Raw genomic sequence first — 19241 nt, 5'->3', positions numbered from 1 at the left:
ATTTGCTGTTTGTTTATGGTTCGTTCGTTTGAACAGCCAGTGCGGCACTGAGTGCCACACTCGTCGGTGCCAGTTTTGGTTCAAACGAACATTCTTTTTAAGTGTGCATGGAACTCGCATGAAACTGAAAAAATATCGAGTGCGGCACTAGAGTTTCAGTTCCAAGATGGCGGCGAAACTCGTGCGGAACTAGCGCGAGTTTCTTCAAACAAACACTTTGACAGCTCTGAGTGCGGAACTAGCCCTCAAACGAACGTACCATTAGTACAAAGGTGTCACTTCCCAGGAATGAAAACAAGAATTAAGGAGCACCTAATGTGGTTGAATTAAACGTATTCCTACGTTGCATTAATCACAAGAGGCAAATTCCACATTTATGGAGTTTTTTTTTTGAAAAGGTCAAATAATCCAAATTTCCAGATTTTGCTATTTGGGTGTTTTTGAAACCACCTTGAGTCAGGAGTATTAAAAAACACCCAAAAAGCAAAAACTAAAAATTTGGTTTATTGGATCTTTTAAAAAAAAAAAACCTCCGGATTTCATAGAATCATTAGAGGAGGAAGTAGGCGTGGACATGCGAAAACAAATGCTCCAAGTAATTTATAGATCAATGGTGTGAGTATGCATCTCATCTTTTTCCTTTCTTTTCTTGTTTGTATTTAAAGTTCAATTGAAGTCGATAAATTTCAAGCATTCCTTTTGGGAATCGAACTTAGGACCTTGCGCTTGAGCATTTTTCTACCTTTATTTAAAGTTTATGGTTTTCTGGTTTTATGCCATAATTTTTAAGATTTTTTTTCATAATAAACTTGTTTTTGCATTAGCTTTTCAGACTTAAAAAAATTTTTTTTGTCACACCCTTGCCCTTTCTCTTCAGAATCGACCCGGAAAATCACAGGGCAATTTTTTTTTCGTAAAACTTCTAAATTTTAACGGAAATATAATTACAGTAAATCAGTTGAAATCAATTTAAAATGTATTTCCCTACGTATAGAATCAATTTTAATATGTTTAGGTTTGTTCAAAAATCTTAAGAATTTTTGAAAATTTCCAATGTTCCATGTTTTGTTTTCGTAAAATCTTACATTTTATGAAAACTAATGAATGCAAAACAACCAAACTAGTGTGAAATGCATTTTAAAATAAACTTTTCATTCATATCTTGAGATTTATTTTTTGCTCTCCCTCGACCCTAGCCAGAGCCTAGTGACAAAAACTTTCAAAAATAATTGCATCGGCCTAAAAAAGCAAATTTTTATCAAAAATAATAAAAAATAATAACAAATAGGTTTTTCAAAGTGTCATCCAATAAGGGAGCTTTTATTGCGTAACGCAAACATTTGGATTTTAACCCTCTTCTTCCCCATAAAAAATTACCGTTTTTTGTATGGAGTTTAACACAGCCTTCGAAACTTTTTTTTAATGAATAATGAAACATTGAACCAATTTCCAATGCTTCTGAAAAAAATGTTTTAAAAATTTTATAGATCATGTAAAATTTTATTATTTATTTTTTTTGTTGCTTTCATTTTTTATTATTTCATTGTAAAACTGACGAATGATTGTCGAGCTATCGTGAAAGAGGCTAATTTTTAGCAAATTCCAGAGGATTCGGTAGTAAATTGGAGAGACCGAAAAAACTTTACTCGTGGGTTCATTTTCCAAAAAGTTCAATTTTCAAAAAAATGGGTCGATACTGAGACTCGAACCCGAGACGATTAGAAAATTGAACTGTGCCTTTGCGTATCGGCCACAATGGTTCAGTGATTCAGTAGCAATCATTTGTCCATGTAAACCACTCAATGGGTTTTAAAATTCAAAAACTTTCACAAAATACCGTATTTTTTCTAAAATACCCAAAATTTCAGAATGTGCAATATGGGTATCAAACGAAGCCAAATTTTGTTTGTTGTTGTCACTTTTTTAGAGTATTTTTTTTAAATACTAAAAAATTTCACAAATTACCGTATTTTTTTGAAAATACTCAAATTTTCAAAATTTGCAATATGGGTATCAAACGAAGCGAAATTTTGTACGCTTTTTCTCTTTATTAGAGTTTTGTTTTTGAAAAATACTAAAATTTTCACAAAATACCGTTTTTTTCGAAAATACACAAATTTTCAAGATTTGCAACATGGGTATCAAACAAAGCAAAATTTTGCCCATTCAAATTGTGAATGCTTCATGGGTAATTTTCTACCAAAACTTTTTTTCGTAAAATCGCGATAACTCATGATGTTTACAATAAAACCCCTTATGTCTATATATATATTTTTTTGTAATTGTCTGCTCTACAACTTTGTTACACTCTAAAAAATAACCCTGCAAAATTAGAAAAATTACGAAATTTTAAAATGAAAAATTTTGTTCTAAATGAAAAAAAAAACCCTTCTGGTTCAATGCAGATTCGAAAAGTACATTAAATTTCCCATAAAATGACATGTTCGAAAAAAAAATTTCAGTCGGGTAACGGAAAATGGGAGAATTTTTAAAACTTTTTTGTGTTTTTTTCTATGAAAAATACATTTTTTCGGAATTCTGATCACGCCATCAAATCGGGCGTCTAATTTTACATAAAAGTCCCTTTGACACCATATTTCTATCTCATCACCGTTTCAGGTTGCAAATTATTGAAAAACACCTCTTTTTTCGCATGTTCAAAAATAGAAGGGGTCGTACCGCCCCTCCGTCACGAGATATCAAAAATCGGACCTCGGATTCGTAATCAGGGACAAAAGTTACCCCTTAGGACAAAGTTTCACGCAAATCGAAGAGGGGTCGGGGCAACTGCTGTGTGAATTGGCGGAGAATTACCCTCATATATAATTTTGCGTCGTTTGATAATTATATCGCAAATTTTAAAAATTTGAGAATATTCGAAAAAATACAACATTTTATGTAAAGTTTCAGCATTTATTAAAAAAAACTCTTATAAAGTAAAAATAGCAAACAAAATTTCGCTCCGTTTAATACCCATATTGCATGATTTGAAAATTTTAGTACATTCGAAAAAATAAGAATTTTGTGAAAAATTTTGTAGAGTGAACGTGGTCAATATTGAAAGGACCGTCGAGAGCGGGAGTTAACAAATTATTGAACAAACAATCAAAGCATGCTTCTTGAACGGACTGAAAAATTTATTGACAGCTAGAGCAATATTGATACTGAGAAGATTGACAGCCAGAGAGTTGACTGTATTGAAAAAAATTACGGTGATTTGTGAAAATTTTATTGTTTTCAAAAAAACTCTAATAAAGTGAAACAGCATACACAATTTCGCTTCGTTTGATACCCATATTGCATGTTTGAAATTTTGAGTATTTTCAAAAAAAAAATACGGTAATTTGTGAAATTTTTAGTATTTAAAAAAAACTCTGATAAAGTGGTAAACATGCTTCGTTTGATGCCCATATTAAAAATTATAAAAATTTGAGTACTTTTGAAAAAAATACGGTATTTTGTGAACAATTTTGAGTACATATTTTACGTATTTTACGTTGAAATTTACTACAATTTCAAAAAATATATTCTTAGTGAAAGCAATGAAAATTTAACAAGATATGGTTGTGCATTAATCTATGTATTGTAGAAAGATTTAAAAAATGAGTTATCGTCCATAAGATTATCGCTGATAGAATTTTCGAAATAACGATAACGATATTTCACCATTTCTTTCTGAATTTAGTAATGTTTTACGTTCAATTAATATTTTGAGAATCGGGCTATTTAGCGAGAACACAAATTTTGAGCAGAACAGGACCTGCCAAATATGTTTGTGATTTCAACAAAATTTCCCATTTCAACTGGGTAAGTTTATTTCGAAGGTTATTTTGTAACTTTTTTCCTTCACCTGCTCAATTTTTGAAATGAAATGAAACATTGGGTAAGTTGGTTTGCAGTTAAATATTTAGGTGACTATGTCATAGGAGATCATCAATGGAAATTTTGATTTTTTTTCTAAAATATGATTAAACAAACAGACGAAACAGTCGTGTTTAAACAAACAAACGAAAATTTATCACCAAAGCCATCTAGTGATGATCGTGTACACTGCACAAAATGTGTGAGATTGTGCGTGCATGCAGTTTCAAAGAACTGTCAAATGCGTCTAAGTGATTAGTGGTGAATTTGGTGAATTATGGTGAGTTTCTTTTCATTCAAACGGACCGTTGGAATGTTGATTGCTGATTTTTGGAAGAGATATAAGTCTAATTGGCTGTGGTGAAAACCAGGGCTGCCGAAGCCAGAGTTGCTTCAAATGCTATTTGTTCAATGTTGCTTAAAGTCATCGTCAAAAAAACTTGACTATTTCAAAGGTTAATGTTAATTTCATCTTTCAAGAAGGTTTATGACTCAACCCTTCAATAATCACTTCTTTTGCGAAGTTGTTCGGCAGCACACTCAACAAGAAGTCAACAATTCGGGAGTAGCTTCGCCAGGTGGAAAAGCTCCAGCTCATTGTTTCCCCATCAATCCCGATTTTCCGATATGCGCTCAAAGGAACGCCGGGTGAAAAGTTGGGCATTGTTTTCCACCTGAAGGAAAAACGCCTTCGCCGATGATGGCCACGTGGATCGGATCGGTGTGTTTGCAAAGAAGCTGGTGGGATGAAAATAAACAACTGGCTTGATTATTATACTTGAGGGAGCAGTAGTCGTCGCAACTTTTCAGACGGGATGCTGGACTTTTGCGCCGCTAAAATACATAAAAACCTGCTGTTGTTGACACGGAAGACAGGCAGCAAAGTTTCCTAGCGATGGGAGGGATGATTTTATAAAAATAGATCAAATTAATGTTACGCTTCGATGATGCTTCGAGGATTGTTGGCTGCAGATTTTCGTTTTCAATGAGAATTGATTGAATATATTTTTTATTTTTCAATGTGTATCAAGAATAATTTTGCTAATATAATTGAGAGAAATTCACCTATTATCTGCATGTAGGTAAAAACACAGCTAAAAATACGTCAAAAAATTAAGCAGTGGTGAATTTTGAACTGCAGTGGTGAGTTTCCAACAAATTAAATAGGTGCTTTTTAAATATCTACGTAGAAGTGCCACAATCTCGCTCATCTCCCAAGAGATCCTGAATAGCTCACAGAATAAATAGCTCATCTCTCTTACTCCGAATAAACAAGCTGTATTTATGCATTCGCGCAAGTTTATTCAGTTCGCACACATATGTACATTAAACACACACACGCGCAACCACTTGGAAACTTGTAGAGTGGGGTGTGGAACGCAAATTTCTGTCCATGCTCTGGGATTTCCCAGAAGTGCAGCGCCTTTGGCTTTGTGTGGTACACTGGAATCGGTACACGGAAAAAATATCTTTTGTTGTAGTGTTATTTAACTTTGATTTGGAATTCAACGATCATTTGAATCCTCGGAAACTCACCACAGCGATTTGAAATTCACCACAGCTTCTTAACATAAGATTGACAGCTACTTAAAACTGTACGAACTCACACTACCATACGTTTCTTGTGTTGAGCGAGTTCACAACCAGATGGCACATACCACCATATTGAGTGTGCAGTGGTGCGTCTGACTCTGATGGAAGTTGACATTGTTTATGTTTTGGTTTTCCTGGCACGGCCGATTGTTCGTTTGTTTTTGTTTTGGTTTTCGTGGCACGGAGTGATGCACTCACACTAATGTAAACCAAGATCTGGAGTACCTATGATATACAGCCTTGATATAGCAGTAGTGATCGATGTATTTGAATAACATTGTTCAACGATTTACGTCTGTTTGTCTGTGCGTTTACACAGTTTGTGTGGCTTTCTTTATTTCTTAGGACTATTTTTAACTCGTTAAACTCAAAATTTTTAAATTTAAATTGATTGCATTTTTTAGTAAAACTTCCAGTGAAGGAAATTGGATCATCCAATGCCAATTTCTAGTTAAATTAGTTACCGCACCTCGTCGCAGCCGTCAAGTTTAATCGTCTTCGTCGACTGCGAATGTGGGAGTGGTGGCTAGAAATCAATTTAATTACTTTCAACGGCAGATGAGTAGAGGATACTCACCACCATTCCATGTATGTAATTCATATACACACTTGCGTACAGAGTTATGTATTTGAGTTTCATCGGAATATCGATTGGAATATCAAAAAGGGGGTCTTTCAACTCTCAACGCTGCAAAAGCTTGTGTGTATCATATTTCAGCGGTGCTTTCACGTGGAAAAGGGGGTTAGCACTAAACTGTTAGAAGGGATATATGGCTATGGAAGTTTGCATGATTGATGTAGGAGGAAAAGCTCGTGGAAGATCAAAGTGATTGTTATCAACATTCATTTAGAAATTGCTAAAAATATTAATGGCAAGTTGTCAGAAATCGAAGAAGAGAAAATAATAAAAATTATAATAAAAATATGGAAAAATAATAATGAAATAATGACAAAATTATCAGAACTAAGCAAACATTTCTTAGAACTGTCCTCAAACCTCAAACTCCAATACAAACCGTAGCCAAAGCAAATTTCCAATCGATTTGCAATATCGTCCTGAAGCTTTGAACCGTCCCGTCCTTCAAATGTAATCATGAAAGTGGAAGCAGCCTCACCCTATTCTCCCATGCCCCAACCGGTTTGATCCTTTCAATTTCAATATGTTAAGGAAATCACACGTGTGAGAGAGTCCTAGTCATTATATTATTTGCGGTTGCCATCTTGTAAGTTACGGTCCCTTTGTTTCGCAGAACCACCGCGGTGACGCTTGAATGGTGTTTTAATTCGTGGGAAAACGGCGTTAACTCGTTTTCAAATTTATGGTAAAGTTTATTGATTTCTATAAGCTACCTCAAATTTTGTAATTTTATAACGTGTAGAGCACCTTCTATGACTTTGTGCCTAAATTCCGATCTTTTTACCCATGACTGCATTCGAATGCTTGCTGTCATGACGCCGCACCGAACGTGCAAGAAAGAGAGAGAATATAGAAAGAAAGAGAAAGAGCAAACGGCTCAAATTTTTCAGAGTGTTGAGCACGGTTTTGTTGCGTTTACCACATTTAATGATTAAATGATATTTATCAAGTTTTACTTTTAAATTTATATTTTGTCGTTTGTAAAAACAATATGTCATGCAGAAAGGATTTACACATCAGGAACGACTCAAATTCATTGAATGGTATCATGAGCACACTTCAAAGCACCGAAAGTACAATATGGGATATCTCATTGAAACGTCTTTGACGCAGCTGGTTATTTTCTCCTCAAAATCGCACGAGGACTACAAAAAGGGCTTCAAAAGGTAAACAAATCTCCGTCGACGGATATCTCTTTTCCGCTACATCCTTTCCAAAAAATAATAACATCCATTGTTGTTTGGAGTTGCAAAGATTTGCGAAGGACTCAATTCTTGTGAAAAACGAACAAAGTGTATTCTAAAACGGTTTCCCAAATTATATCCAGAAGCATGGTAGTGCCTTTCCCGGTAATCCACTTTGCAATGCTAATACGATTTTGGAACCATGCCTTTTTTCCTTCAGGGGAAATTTCTTTCGATTAGTACAGATTTGACTTCTCATTTCTGAGTTTGTTTACACTCGCTGCTCAAGTCTGCCCGCCAAAAAGTGAACAAAATAACGTTTAAATTAAATTTACCAACGGCAAAACTGCACAAAGTCAATCGATGCGATGCCGTCTTCCCGTCTCATGGAATGGCTGATGATGTTTACACCCGATTCGAATGTATCCAACGACCACGTGGCTGGATAATTTCGATATACTGCTTCAGTGGGTTGGAAATGTGTTGTGCTTCGAGCAAATTTCCATGGAAATCGTTACCCGGCGGCGGCCAGGACTAAACTAGACGGAAAATTATCCGCGAACATTTTAACTGAAAAGTGGGTTGCTTTTCCTGGTAATTTTGGAATTTGTTTTTTTTTATGCAAATAAGACAAAATAGAGTTGCTGTAATGCAACATAAATAGACAGTAATACTGGGAGCACTGCTTCATCCCAGTTGAAAGTTTTTTGTAAAATATAGAGCAATTCCAGCTCAAATCAGGATTTTTTCTGGTACTTTTGTGCCCGACCCTCTCCGATTTCAATGAAACTTTATAGACATGGCCTATATAAAACATTTTTGTGTATATGGAGCCAATTGTACTCGAAAATTAACATTTGAGAAGGGCGTAATTAATTTAAATATTTTTGTATTTTGCATTTTAAAAATTACTGTATCTCGAAGCCGTTACATCGTATCAAAAAGTGGTCAAAGACAAACTTGTAGGAAATTGGACGGACCTTCTGAAATAAAAATACACGCCGGTTCTCTGAGATTTTTTGATTTTTAAGTTTAAAAGTAAAATTTTATGGTGATGTCACGATTTTTTTTCGTTCGTTTTGAGGAAATAGCCTAAGTTTTTACCAGAAAACTCGTCCAATTTCCCATAAGTTTGCCTTCGACAGCTTTTTAATTTGACTCGTTTTAATATTTGCGTAAGCTTATTTACTATTCAGGTTTTTACCACACTGAACAAAATATTCTACTTTCAGTTAGGGACCATCCATAAACCACGTGGACACTTTAGGGGGCGGGGGGTATGGCGATTGTCCACGATCCATACAAAAAGATTTTTGTATGGACAATTGTCCACGAGGGGTTGAGATTTCAAAAAGTGTCCACGTGGTTTGTGGATGGTCCCTTATGAGCAATGTATTTAAGCTTAAATCTGTTTGCCCATACATCCAATTGAATTGAAATGAAACGAAAAAAAAAACGTGACATCACCTTAAAATTTGACTTTTAAACATAAACATCACAACATCTCATAGAAGTGGCGTGTATTTTTATTTCAGTGTATTTTTAAAGAAAGCCCGTTCAATTTCCTACAAGTCTTTGACCACTTTTTGATATGGATGCGGTAATTTTTAAATTTCAAAATACAAAAAAAAACTTACGCTTTTCTCAAATGCTATTTTCGAGTACAATTGGCTCCATATACACAAAAATAGCTAATATAGGCTTAGGATAACATGTCTACAAAGTTTCATTGAAATCGGAAAGGGTCGGGTACAACAGTACCAGAAAAATTTCTGCTTTGAGCTGGAATTGCTCTATACGGGTTTTTTTCATAAAATTCGTGAAAAAAAACCCATATAGAGCAGTTCCAGCACAAATCAGGAACATTTAAAAAATAAAATAAATTGAGTCCGACTATATTTCCAGATCGAAATTCATATCAATCTTCCCTGTTCTTTGTTATAGACATTGTGTTGAAGTTTTTTTTAAGTTAGAAAGCAAAAATAAAAACAGTTCAAACTTCAATTGGTACTTCCATCAATTTCAAAATTTTCGTTTATTATAAAAGAATGTTCAGATAAAACTGTTTTAAATAATTTTGGTTTTAATTTTTTAGTTTTTATTTTTTTTTGTTTTTAGTTTTTAGTTTTTAGTTTTTAGTTTTAAGTTTTTAGTTTTTAGTTTTTAGTTTTTAGTTTTTAGTTTTTAGTTTTTAGTTTTTAGTTTTTAGTTTTTAGTTTTTAGTTTTTAGTTTTGAGTTTTTAGTTTTTAGTTTTTAGTTTTTAGTTTTTAGTTTTTAGTTTTTAGTTTTTAGTTTTTAGTTTTTAGTTTTCAAGTTTTAGTTTTTAGTTTTTAGTTTTTAGTTTTTAGTTTTTAGTTTTTAGTTTTTAGTTTTTAGTTTTTAGTTTTTAGTTTTTAGTTTTTAGTTTTTAGTTTTTAGTTTTTAGTTTTTAGTTTTTAGTTTTAGTTTTTAGTTTTTAGTTTTTAGTTTTTAGTTTTTAGTTTTTAGTTTTTAGTTTTTAGTTTTTAGTTTTTAGTTTTTAGTTTTTAGTTTTTAGTTTTTAGTTTTTAGTTTTTAGTTTTTAGTTTTTAGTTTTTAGTTTTTAGTTTTTAGTTTTTAGTTTTTAGTTTTTCGTTTTACTTTTAGATGCAATATTTCATTAGTGTGATTGCTTCTGTATCTCATTCAGTCGAGCTCGATATTTATTTAAACTGTGAGAAGGATAAATGGCCTTCAGGGCAGAACACTGAATCGATCATCGTTGATTAAATTTCAGTCGTTATTACCAGGTTGGAAGTGGGTGAGTATGAGGTGATTGATAGCCATTTGTGGTAATAAATATTTGTTGAAATTGAAGTTTTACTTTTGAAGTGAACTTTTTTAAATGTTATTGGTTAATACGTTTTATTTTAAACTTATTTAGATATATTTTTCGTAAAACATAACTTCAGAGAGTATATGATTTGGCATTCAAAGATTATAAATTCCCAGAATATTGAACCCAGGGAATAAATTACAATCCCTTTTCCCATGAGAAGCAAACTCCGTCCCACATTGTGGTACAATGGTACATATTCGAAACATACACTGAACAAAAAATGATTTATTGAATTGACACCAAACAAAACGGATAGTTTGGTGAAAAATCTGTTAAAACGTTTGTTTTTCTTGACTTTTTTCTAAACACAAATTTCACTTATTTTGTTTACCGTGCTCACAGGCATTTAGATCCCCAAACAAATGACAATTCCCTCCAACCCACGACACAGAGGGTCCGGTAAGCTCCATGGTACTTGGCCCCCGCACGCAACACAGCCTGCTCGGATCGAAGACGGCACACATCGCTCCCGGGGGAAATTCTTGGAAGACCGCCTTCCAAGATGGACCTGGCGCGTGGCATTCCGGTCGTAAATAACCCATTTAAGGAGAACCAACGCTCACTCTGGTTAGAAGTGGGCCAATTGTTGGACTTTGGATGCTCCGGGGGAATTTTGTCTATAATTTGGAGGATTCTTCAAGAATGCCCCACTATTTCAACTAACCTTTAACTTCTGGAACATGGCCTCGGCGTCCTTGTCCCCGGCGTTCTTATCCGGGTGGTACTGCAGCGCCAGCACCTTGTACTCGGCCTGGATTTGCTCGACCTGTGTTGAATGATAGATGAGCGAGAGAGAGAGAGAGAAAAAACAGAAATTAATTAGTTGCAGAACGTTGCAATGACCTCGTTAAACAATTCTGCCTGGCTGTGCAAACACAACACCAGGGAAAAAGGCATATACTAGGTCGTTAACCCTTAACACGCTTTTAAAATATATGAGATTTGTGAAAAAAGCCTTATCAAATCCCACGACAATCAAGGGTTAGCTGGATTAGTACGTAGGGGAAATGGACGAACCATGTTGTGATGGATCCTGTTTGCACCAGGATGACCAGCGAAGTACCATGTTTAGTGGTTAGTTTTATTTTTTTCTCTTTACAAGAACCTACTAGGCAACAAGCTCCTCTGTCAGCTCATTCATATTGCACTGTTGCCACGGAATCGGGTGACCCGACGGTATAACTTTTGGGTATCAACCTACTTAGACTGTGAAATATGGTTTTTCTTTTTATTTTCTTGCATTTTTTTCTTGTGCGATTATTCCAATTTTGCCTTTCTTACAAACAATATTTGCTTTTGGAAAAATGCCATCGGGAATTTCAAGCAAATGTTATCAAAACGACAACATTCCTTCCAATTTTGAAGAAAAAGTAATCGTTTACATAAACAACACATGCCGTCACGTCAACATTAATTTTACAGATTAACAATACTTTTTTTACGCGATTTTTTTTTAATTTTGCAGGTATACTTGAATAAAAAAAACACTATTTTTATAAAGTTTTATCAAAATTTATGTCGAAAAAGTGGTTTCACACATTATTTGTTTATAAACAACAGCATAAAAATACAGCGAGCAATATGTCATAATTTCACAGCAATTCTTAAATTTGACATAAATTTCTAGAGAGCGAAAATATTCAGCAATTCCCCACGAAAACAGCATGAAAAAAACAAAAGTGCTCGGATCGAAATTTTCGTATTTAAAAGACGCAACTTTTGATACCCAGACATGCATAGGTCATCACTAAAAATATTAAGTTATCGCAGTTTTAGTGGAAAAAGTTGATTTTCTGCCAATTTTGTAATTTTTCCGTTTTTGCGCGCGGTGCATCAAAAAACACGGATTTTATTTTCAAAAACTCATATCTTGGAATCCTGTTAATGAACTCCTCTCATTTTTTAGTATGTTACGTAAAAATGTCCGGAGAATCCGATAAAAATATTTTCAGACATAGGCTCTTTGGTCCAGACACCGTCAAAACGGCATTTAAATGTTTTATACGCCCTTTTCAAATGTTAGGCTATATTTTTGAGGCTTCTCACTTTTTTTTGAAAGGCCAATTTATCACCTTTCATTAGCGTATAAAACAATTGAAATCGGTTGAAATGGCGAGGAGTTATGATTTTTCGAGGAGTTATCGGTGTTTGCGAAAATCGACGATAATGGCAATTTTTCAGACCAAATTTTGAGCCCGAGTTTTTTTCCATGCTGTTTTCGTGGGGAATTGCTGTATGAATATAAACAAATACACAGTTGAAATATTAAGTAGGGTGGCCAAGCAAAAATCAATTTCAAATTCTTTACTTTTTCCCGACTTTTTGAGAATTTGAAAAAAAAATAGGATTTTCATATTTAAAAATTAGGCTGCATAAAAATTCAAAATTCAAACATGAAAAAAAATCTGAAATAATCAAAAACAAAAAAATTACAGTTTTATTAGAAATCGAAACATGACAATAACTAAAAAAATATCATAAATAATACTATTCTGATTCAGATACAAAACACAAAAATGTAAGGTTCATTTTTAAAAATTGCAAAACAAGGTTTTTATTACTTGGTTTGAACTGGAAAAGAAAAAGGAAAAAAAATTGAAGAGACTCATTTTTTCAAACATAATTCCAAAAAGCAAAAACAAACATACAAATTGACGTGATTATGTTTAAGATTGTTCCTATATCATTATTTTCTTTAAAGATATCTTCTTACTATATTTATTTAAAAAATACGATAATTAAAGATGTGGAAAAAAAGCTTGCAAAGACTGAATGAGTTTGGTTCAAAATTTAAAAAAAAATACTGTAAAAAAAACTTTTGCCAAACTTAATGAAATTATGGTAATTTTTTAAAATTAGGATTTGAAGAGTTTAAGGTTTTATTTTTTTTCTTTTTTATGTTAATAAAGTCAAAAATAAATCAAACTCTTTTGATTCATTATGAGTATTATGTTAATTTGTGTTTAACACATGAGCATTTCTCTGAGATTTCGGTAATTCGTTTTTTTTGTATTTTTTAATCCGGCTGAAACTTTTTTGGTGCTTTTGCATCGTTAGTTTGTCCATACAAAAATGATATATGAAAATTTGGAAAATCTGTATCTTTTGAAGGATTTTTTTTTATAGATTTGATGTCTTCGACTAAGTTAAGACTGGCTGCGCTAGGGTTAGATTAGATTAGATTAGATTAGATTTGGTGTCTTCGACTAAGTTGTAAGTATGGATAAGGACTACACTGAAAAAAAAAACATTGTATTTTTTGTGATTTTTAGTATCACTTTTTGTTACTCAAACATAATTTGCAAAAAACTCATTTTTTCTAATATGTTTTAGGAGACATCAAATGCCAACTTTTCATAAATTTCCAGAATGTGCAAAAAATCTTTGACCGAGTTATGAATTTTTGAAACTATACTGATTTTTTTTGGATGTTGTTAAAGTACACCATTTTCAAGTTATAACCATTTTTAGGTAAGTTTTTTTTTTAAAAAGTCGCAATTTTTCAACTCGGTCAAAGATTCTTTGCATTTTTGATTTTTCTGAAAATTTCTGAAAATTGCAAATATGACAAAAATGAGGTCGCAGAACTCGAATTTGATATTAAAAATAAAAAAATAAGAAAAACGTGAAAAAATAGATGAATTGTTCATGATTCGATTATCCGAAGTCCCATACAAAACTTCGGATAGTCGAGGTTTCAGATAATCGATTCTGGATTGTACCTTAAAATTCTATTGTTCCAGAATTGTGGAATGGTGAATTGAGATGCTGTTTAAATATAAAAAAATTGCATTGCTTTTTTCCTCTTTGTTTCAACCAACTTTTTCAAAACATTTTTTTCGTAAAATCGCGATAACTCGTGATGATCACAAGCAAACCCTTTAAGTTTATACAACATTTTTTTTTGTAATTGTCTGCTCTACAACTTTGTAGAACATTGTTACACTCTAAAAAAATACCCTGCAAAGTTAGAAAAAACACGAAATTCTTAAATGAAACATTTTGTTGTAGATTTGAAAAGTACACTAAATTTCTCATATAATTACAAGTTCCAAGATTTTTTATAGTTGAGTAACAAAAAAGTCAGAGTTTTCAAAACTTTTTTCGTATCCAGATTTTTAAGCGAAGATGTCGTTCGAATTGTGAACGCCCGAAATGTCAAAATCATGCAGTGGTACCAACTTTACGAAAAAAGTGTTCCATGGCGTCATGCCACATTTTTTTCTAATGTTGGTGATTTTGACATTTCGGACGTTCACAATTCTAACGCCATTTTCGCTTTAAAACCTGGATTATTTTCTGAATAAAAATACTTTTCTCGGAATTTGGAGTCCATTCGGGCGTCCAATTTTGCACAAAAGTTCCTTTGACACCAAATTTCCATCTCATCACTATTTCAGGCTGCAAATTATTGAAAAACATGTATTTTTTCGCATATTCAAAAATTGAAGGGGTCGTACCGCCCCTCCGTCACGAGGCCTCAAAAAACGGATTCGTGATCAAAGACAAAAGTTACCCTTAAGGACAAAGTTTCACGCAAATCGAAGAGGAGTTGCCCCGCTTTTCCCGATTTCGTGTGAGTTGGTAGAGAATTACCCGTAATCTCATAATCGGGACTGTATTATGAATAAAGAATTGAATTCCTTGAAGTAATCATGCATGTTTTCAATGTTTTTTTTTTATATTCGAATAAAAATAAAAGTTAATTCTGAAAATGTGTCAACTTTTTATGTCTGGTCTAAAAAATAATATTAATCTATCAATCAAGCTTAAATTTTAAAACAAACTCTTAGTCACTCTAACTCGGTGACTTCAAATTCTCCAGGCAGCAAAAAGAAAAAAATGAGGAAAAAGCCTATCGTACCGAAAGCACTCTCTTTTCATTCATACACAAAACACACAAGCCTCGCAATAAACCCCCACACCCCTGCACATTGTACAGCACCTGCTCATCCAGAGTCATTCGGTGATCTTTATACACGCAGAAACCAGACTCCAACAGCTCGTTGATGAAAAACACCACCAGGTCTGCGCATGAGGCATAGATGTTTCACATAATCCATCAGAACCCGCCATTTGCAACAGTATCATCGCCGTCATTTGGTGTGTAGGTGGAGGGGGAGGGTGGGAAAATGGGGGTGCATATTCATTTCATCCAGAGAGTTGCAACTTTTGCCGACATTTTCCTAGTCCCAGCTCCTCCTCCCGTCTCCGAAATGCGGCATTCACACGGCAGATGGCAACAATTTTTGCATTCCAATGGAGATTTTACCCGGGAAAAGTGCCCGCGCTGCTCGGAGTAAATATGTGACTGGCTGTGGTTTGTTCACAACTTTTGGATTCACGGAAATCACGGAATCAATTTTTGTATTTTTTTTCTGAAATAATGTTGTGCACGATAAAAACAGTTTACAAATATATCAAAAATCTTAAACGTCTCAAAATAACAAATAAAAATAAAATTATTAAAAAGAGTCAAAAGGCTAGTTCCAAAATCCAACAAATCTTCTAAACTAATGTTCAACCCTGGTTGTGCAGACAGCTCGTTAAAAGTTTGAGCAAACAGTTGCAGTCTCTCTGGTGGGAGTGGTGGATGTGTTTTCAATTAACTTTTGCAACCTGAAAACATGTTCCTGGTGGCTGCTGCAATAGCATTCAGTTAAAGTTCTGTGCAGCTTTCTGGGCAATTGCAGTGATGCCAACTCGTAGCTCACTTGACATTTCGTCGTTGTCGTGCTATCTTGTCGCACGTGCATTTCGGGACCAGATTGAGTTCAGAAAGCTATTTCGTGCAGCTTTTTGACTTTTTGACCTTCACAGATCCCCAAAATTCGATTTCAATTCTGAGGCATTCAATAAAACCTGAAAAAACGTGCATTGTTGACAACTTTCATATAAAAGAAGTTTCAGTCTTGTCGTGCTTTTTTACACACCCTGAAAATTGGTGCAAGTGCGACAATTGGCCAAAGGGATTTCAGGTCAGAACGCGTTTGACACAAGTCAGAGGCCGACAACCGTAAACATTTGTTATTATAAGTGGGGACTCCCGCAACCAAATTTTACCAAACTTCGGGGCAATGCACAGAATGGTTACCCAAACAAAACTTGTTTTTGTTTTTGCTCGAAACGTCAAAAAGCGACTTGAATGGGTGGTCTGCTGGCGAAAATGACGAATTTTAGTTAAATTAATCAGGTTGTGGACTTATAATCAGATTTCATTATAAAACTATTGGTGACTTGCCTTTTATAATGACTTTTAGGGGAGAGTGGGGAGACTTGATCCCCGGGGACACTTGATCTCAAGCCTGTATCTCGTCAGCGGGGTCAGTGGGTAAAACAATTAGCTTTGTTCTAGAAAGTTGTGCGAAATTAACTAAAACTCATTGTAGAAAACAAAGAAAAAAATTAAAAAATGTTTAGATTCAGTTACACACATTTTTCCAAAACGAGCTGCAAAAAACTTCCAAGAGATCTTTTTTTCTTTGTATTGATATGTATAGAAAACACTCAAAAATTATTCAAAAAAATATTTTTTATACATGAATTGTTTGATAAACTTATCAACTCCAAAACCCTTACGCATTTGATGTTAAATTTATCGTCATACTATTTTTACAATCAATTGTTTAAAAAAGTGCGTTTAGGGAGACTTGATCCCTGCATGTTTACAGTCACTGGAATCAGCCTCAAGATTAATTAATTGAGTTGGGTTTTCATACATAGTTTCCTTTAGTATAGTTGTACATAACTTACTGCAGTTTGAACCATTTTTCAAAAGTTTCGTAAACAAAAATTTCCAGCTTTTGTAAACATGCTTAATTTTGGTCTAAAAAATAATATTTTAAGTTTTTGAATATTTAACATAATAAACTTGTTATATTTTGAACACAACCGTACAGGTTTTATGTGAAATTGCTGTAACTTTTAGAAAATTAAAAGTTTGGATGAATAAAAAACATTTTCCTTAAGATTTCTTCAAAATGTTGAAAGGGGGATCAAGTTACCCCTAACATTTTTAAAATGCCGGTTTAAAATATTTTTTTAAAACGCTTGGCATGATTCGAAGAGTTCATCTGATGAAATATCCTTATTAGCCAAACATAGATGAATGTTTAAGCGTTCAATTCATGCAAAAAGTTTATAGTTTTGTGAGAAATTGACAGAGTTATGTGCGATACAAAAAAGGGGATCAAGTCTCCCACTCTCCCCTATATTTAAAATAGTAAATTCATTCTTTTTAACTTTTTCATTCTTCGTTTCTCACTTGTTTCGAAAAAACATAAAATATAACTTTTGTATACAAAATGTATTCTTTTTCAATTTTCACAGAGATTTCAAGCAAAACATTGTAAATGGGCCAAACCCAAAGTATAAACAAGCAGTTTTTCCTGCTTACGTCAGTAGATGTTTACATTAGGAACGAGCAGGACAGACTCTTTGTTTACACTTCGGCTTTGGACCTTTGCATTGATTTGCTTGATTTATATATTGAAAGATTTCTGATTTTTTTAAAGCAAACTTTCTAGGAATTTTAAGTTCGAAACATGGATGATACATGGTATAAAAGTCTATTTTTCTCGAAGTTGAATTTATGTAGTTAAAATCACCAGCTCGAACTGTCAAAATTGCACCAGCGTTTCGAGTCTCTGAAAAAGTCAAAGTAGTTATGTCACAGACATAACCGGAATGGCGTAGACTACGTAAAGTTTTGAGATGTGGACATTGAGTTTTCCATATCTTAATTTTGAAGAATTAGCTAGATACTTGAAATACATTAACGGAATAAGATCGTAAATGGAAGATGGACCCCCCGACAAAACAGAACTTAAACACTCCAGTCAACTCAACTGTCATGTAACCATACTTTGAATGTAAGGTAACTTTAAGGTTTTGTTTTGTACTGTTCGTATGAACAGTTTCTATTCACAATCTCTCTGTGCGTTGTAAAAAAAATGTCATAAGTCATAAGTCATAAGTCATAAGTCATAAGTCATAAGTCATAAGTCATAAGTCATAAGTCATAAGTCATAAGTCATAAGTCATAAGTCATAAGTCATAAGTCATAAGTCATAAGTCATAAGTCATAAGTCATAAGTCATAAGTCATAAGCAACCCGGGAGCATGTTGACAGCTCCCATACAAACTAAGCGTACCTCTTTTTGTGAGCCCAGTGGCCCTAAGATGGTGGCTTTCTATTTAACTAGCCAAACTTTTGAATAAATATAGTTTTTGCCTTGTTTCGGTTTAAAACGACAAATAAGCAGTCTGGAATCGTTTTCTTTAAAAAAACTTGTTTAGCGATATGCCACGATCAAATATTAGAACAGTTGAAGTGGGCGTGTTGCTCCAGAAATCATAAGCTATAATAGCCATTAGAGCCATAAGAGCCATAAGAGCTATAAGACATATAAGAACTATAAAAGCCATAAGAGCCATAAGAGCCATAATAGCCATAAGAGCCATAGGGACCATCCATAAACCACGTGGACATTTTAGGGGGGGGGGGGTATGGCGATTGTCCACGATCCATACAAAAAAGTTTATTTTTGTATGGACAATTGTCCACGAGGGGGTAACAGAATCCCAAAAAAGTGTCCACGTGGTTTATGGATGGTACCATATGAGCAATAAGAGCCATAAGAGCCATAAGAACCATAAGTTATAAGCCATAAGTCATAAAAGCCATAAGTCACAAAACCATAAGAGCCAAAAGATCTATAAGAGCCATAAGAGCCATAAGTGCCATAAGAGCTATAAGAGCCATAAGAACCATAAAGATGAGTCATGAGAGTCATAAGAGTCATAAGATCCATAAGAGTCATAAAAGCCATAAAACTCATAAGAGCCATAAGAGTCATGAAGCCGTTTGGCATTATGGCCATTTGGCTCAATGGTCAATTGGCATGATGATATTAAATTTTCAACATTAATTCAATAATAGAATTACTAAAGAAGACATTGTTGTCTCAAGAAACTTTTCACTACTTTGAAAAAGGTAGTTTCTAGAGCTTTTTTTAAAAAAGGACCTATACTGCCGTTTTACGGCGATATGATGTATACGCCATTTTGGACATTTTCAATTTTATTGTGCAGTCTGATAAAGAATCT

The 19241-nt window shown here is 33.8% G+C and overlaps 1 protein-coding gene across 1 annotated transcript in view; it reads right to left on the bottom strand.

Moving 5' to 3' along the window:
• LOC6051275 (J domain-containing protein) overlaps nucleotides 1-19241 on the bottom strand; it is a 126560-nt gene that overhangs the window by 39244 nt on the left and 68075 nt on the right. Inside the window, exon 2 of the mRNA XM_038249442.1 lies at nucleotides 10798-10899. Within this exon, the coding sequence (XP_038105370.1) occupies nucleotides 10798-10899 (102 nt within the window). The remainder of the gene's footprint in view (nucleotides 1-10797; nucleotides 10900-19241) is intronic.

The sequence above is a fragment of the Culex quinquefasciatus genome, chromosome 1, assembly GCF_015732765.1.
Source record: "Culex quinquefasciatus strain JHB chromosome 1, VPISU_Cqui_1.0_pri_paternal, whole genome shotgun sequence".
NCBI lineage: Eukaryota > Metazoa > Arthropoda > Insecta > Diptera > Culicidae > Culex > Culex quinquefasciatus.
The sequence above is the reverse complement of the archived record's forward strand: the minus strand, read 5'-3'. Positions and strand labels throughout refer to the sequence as shown.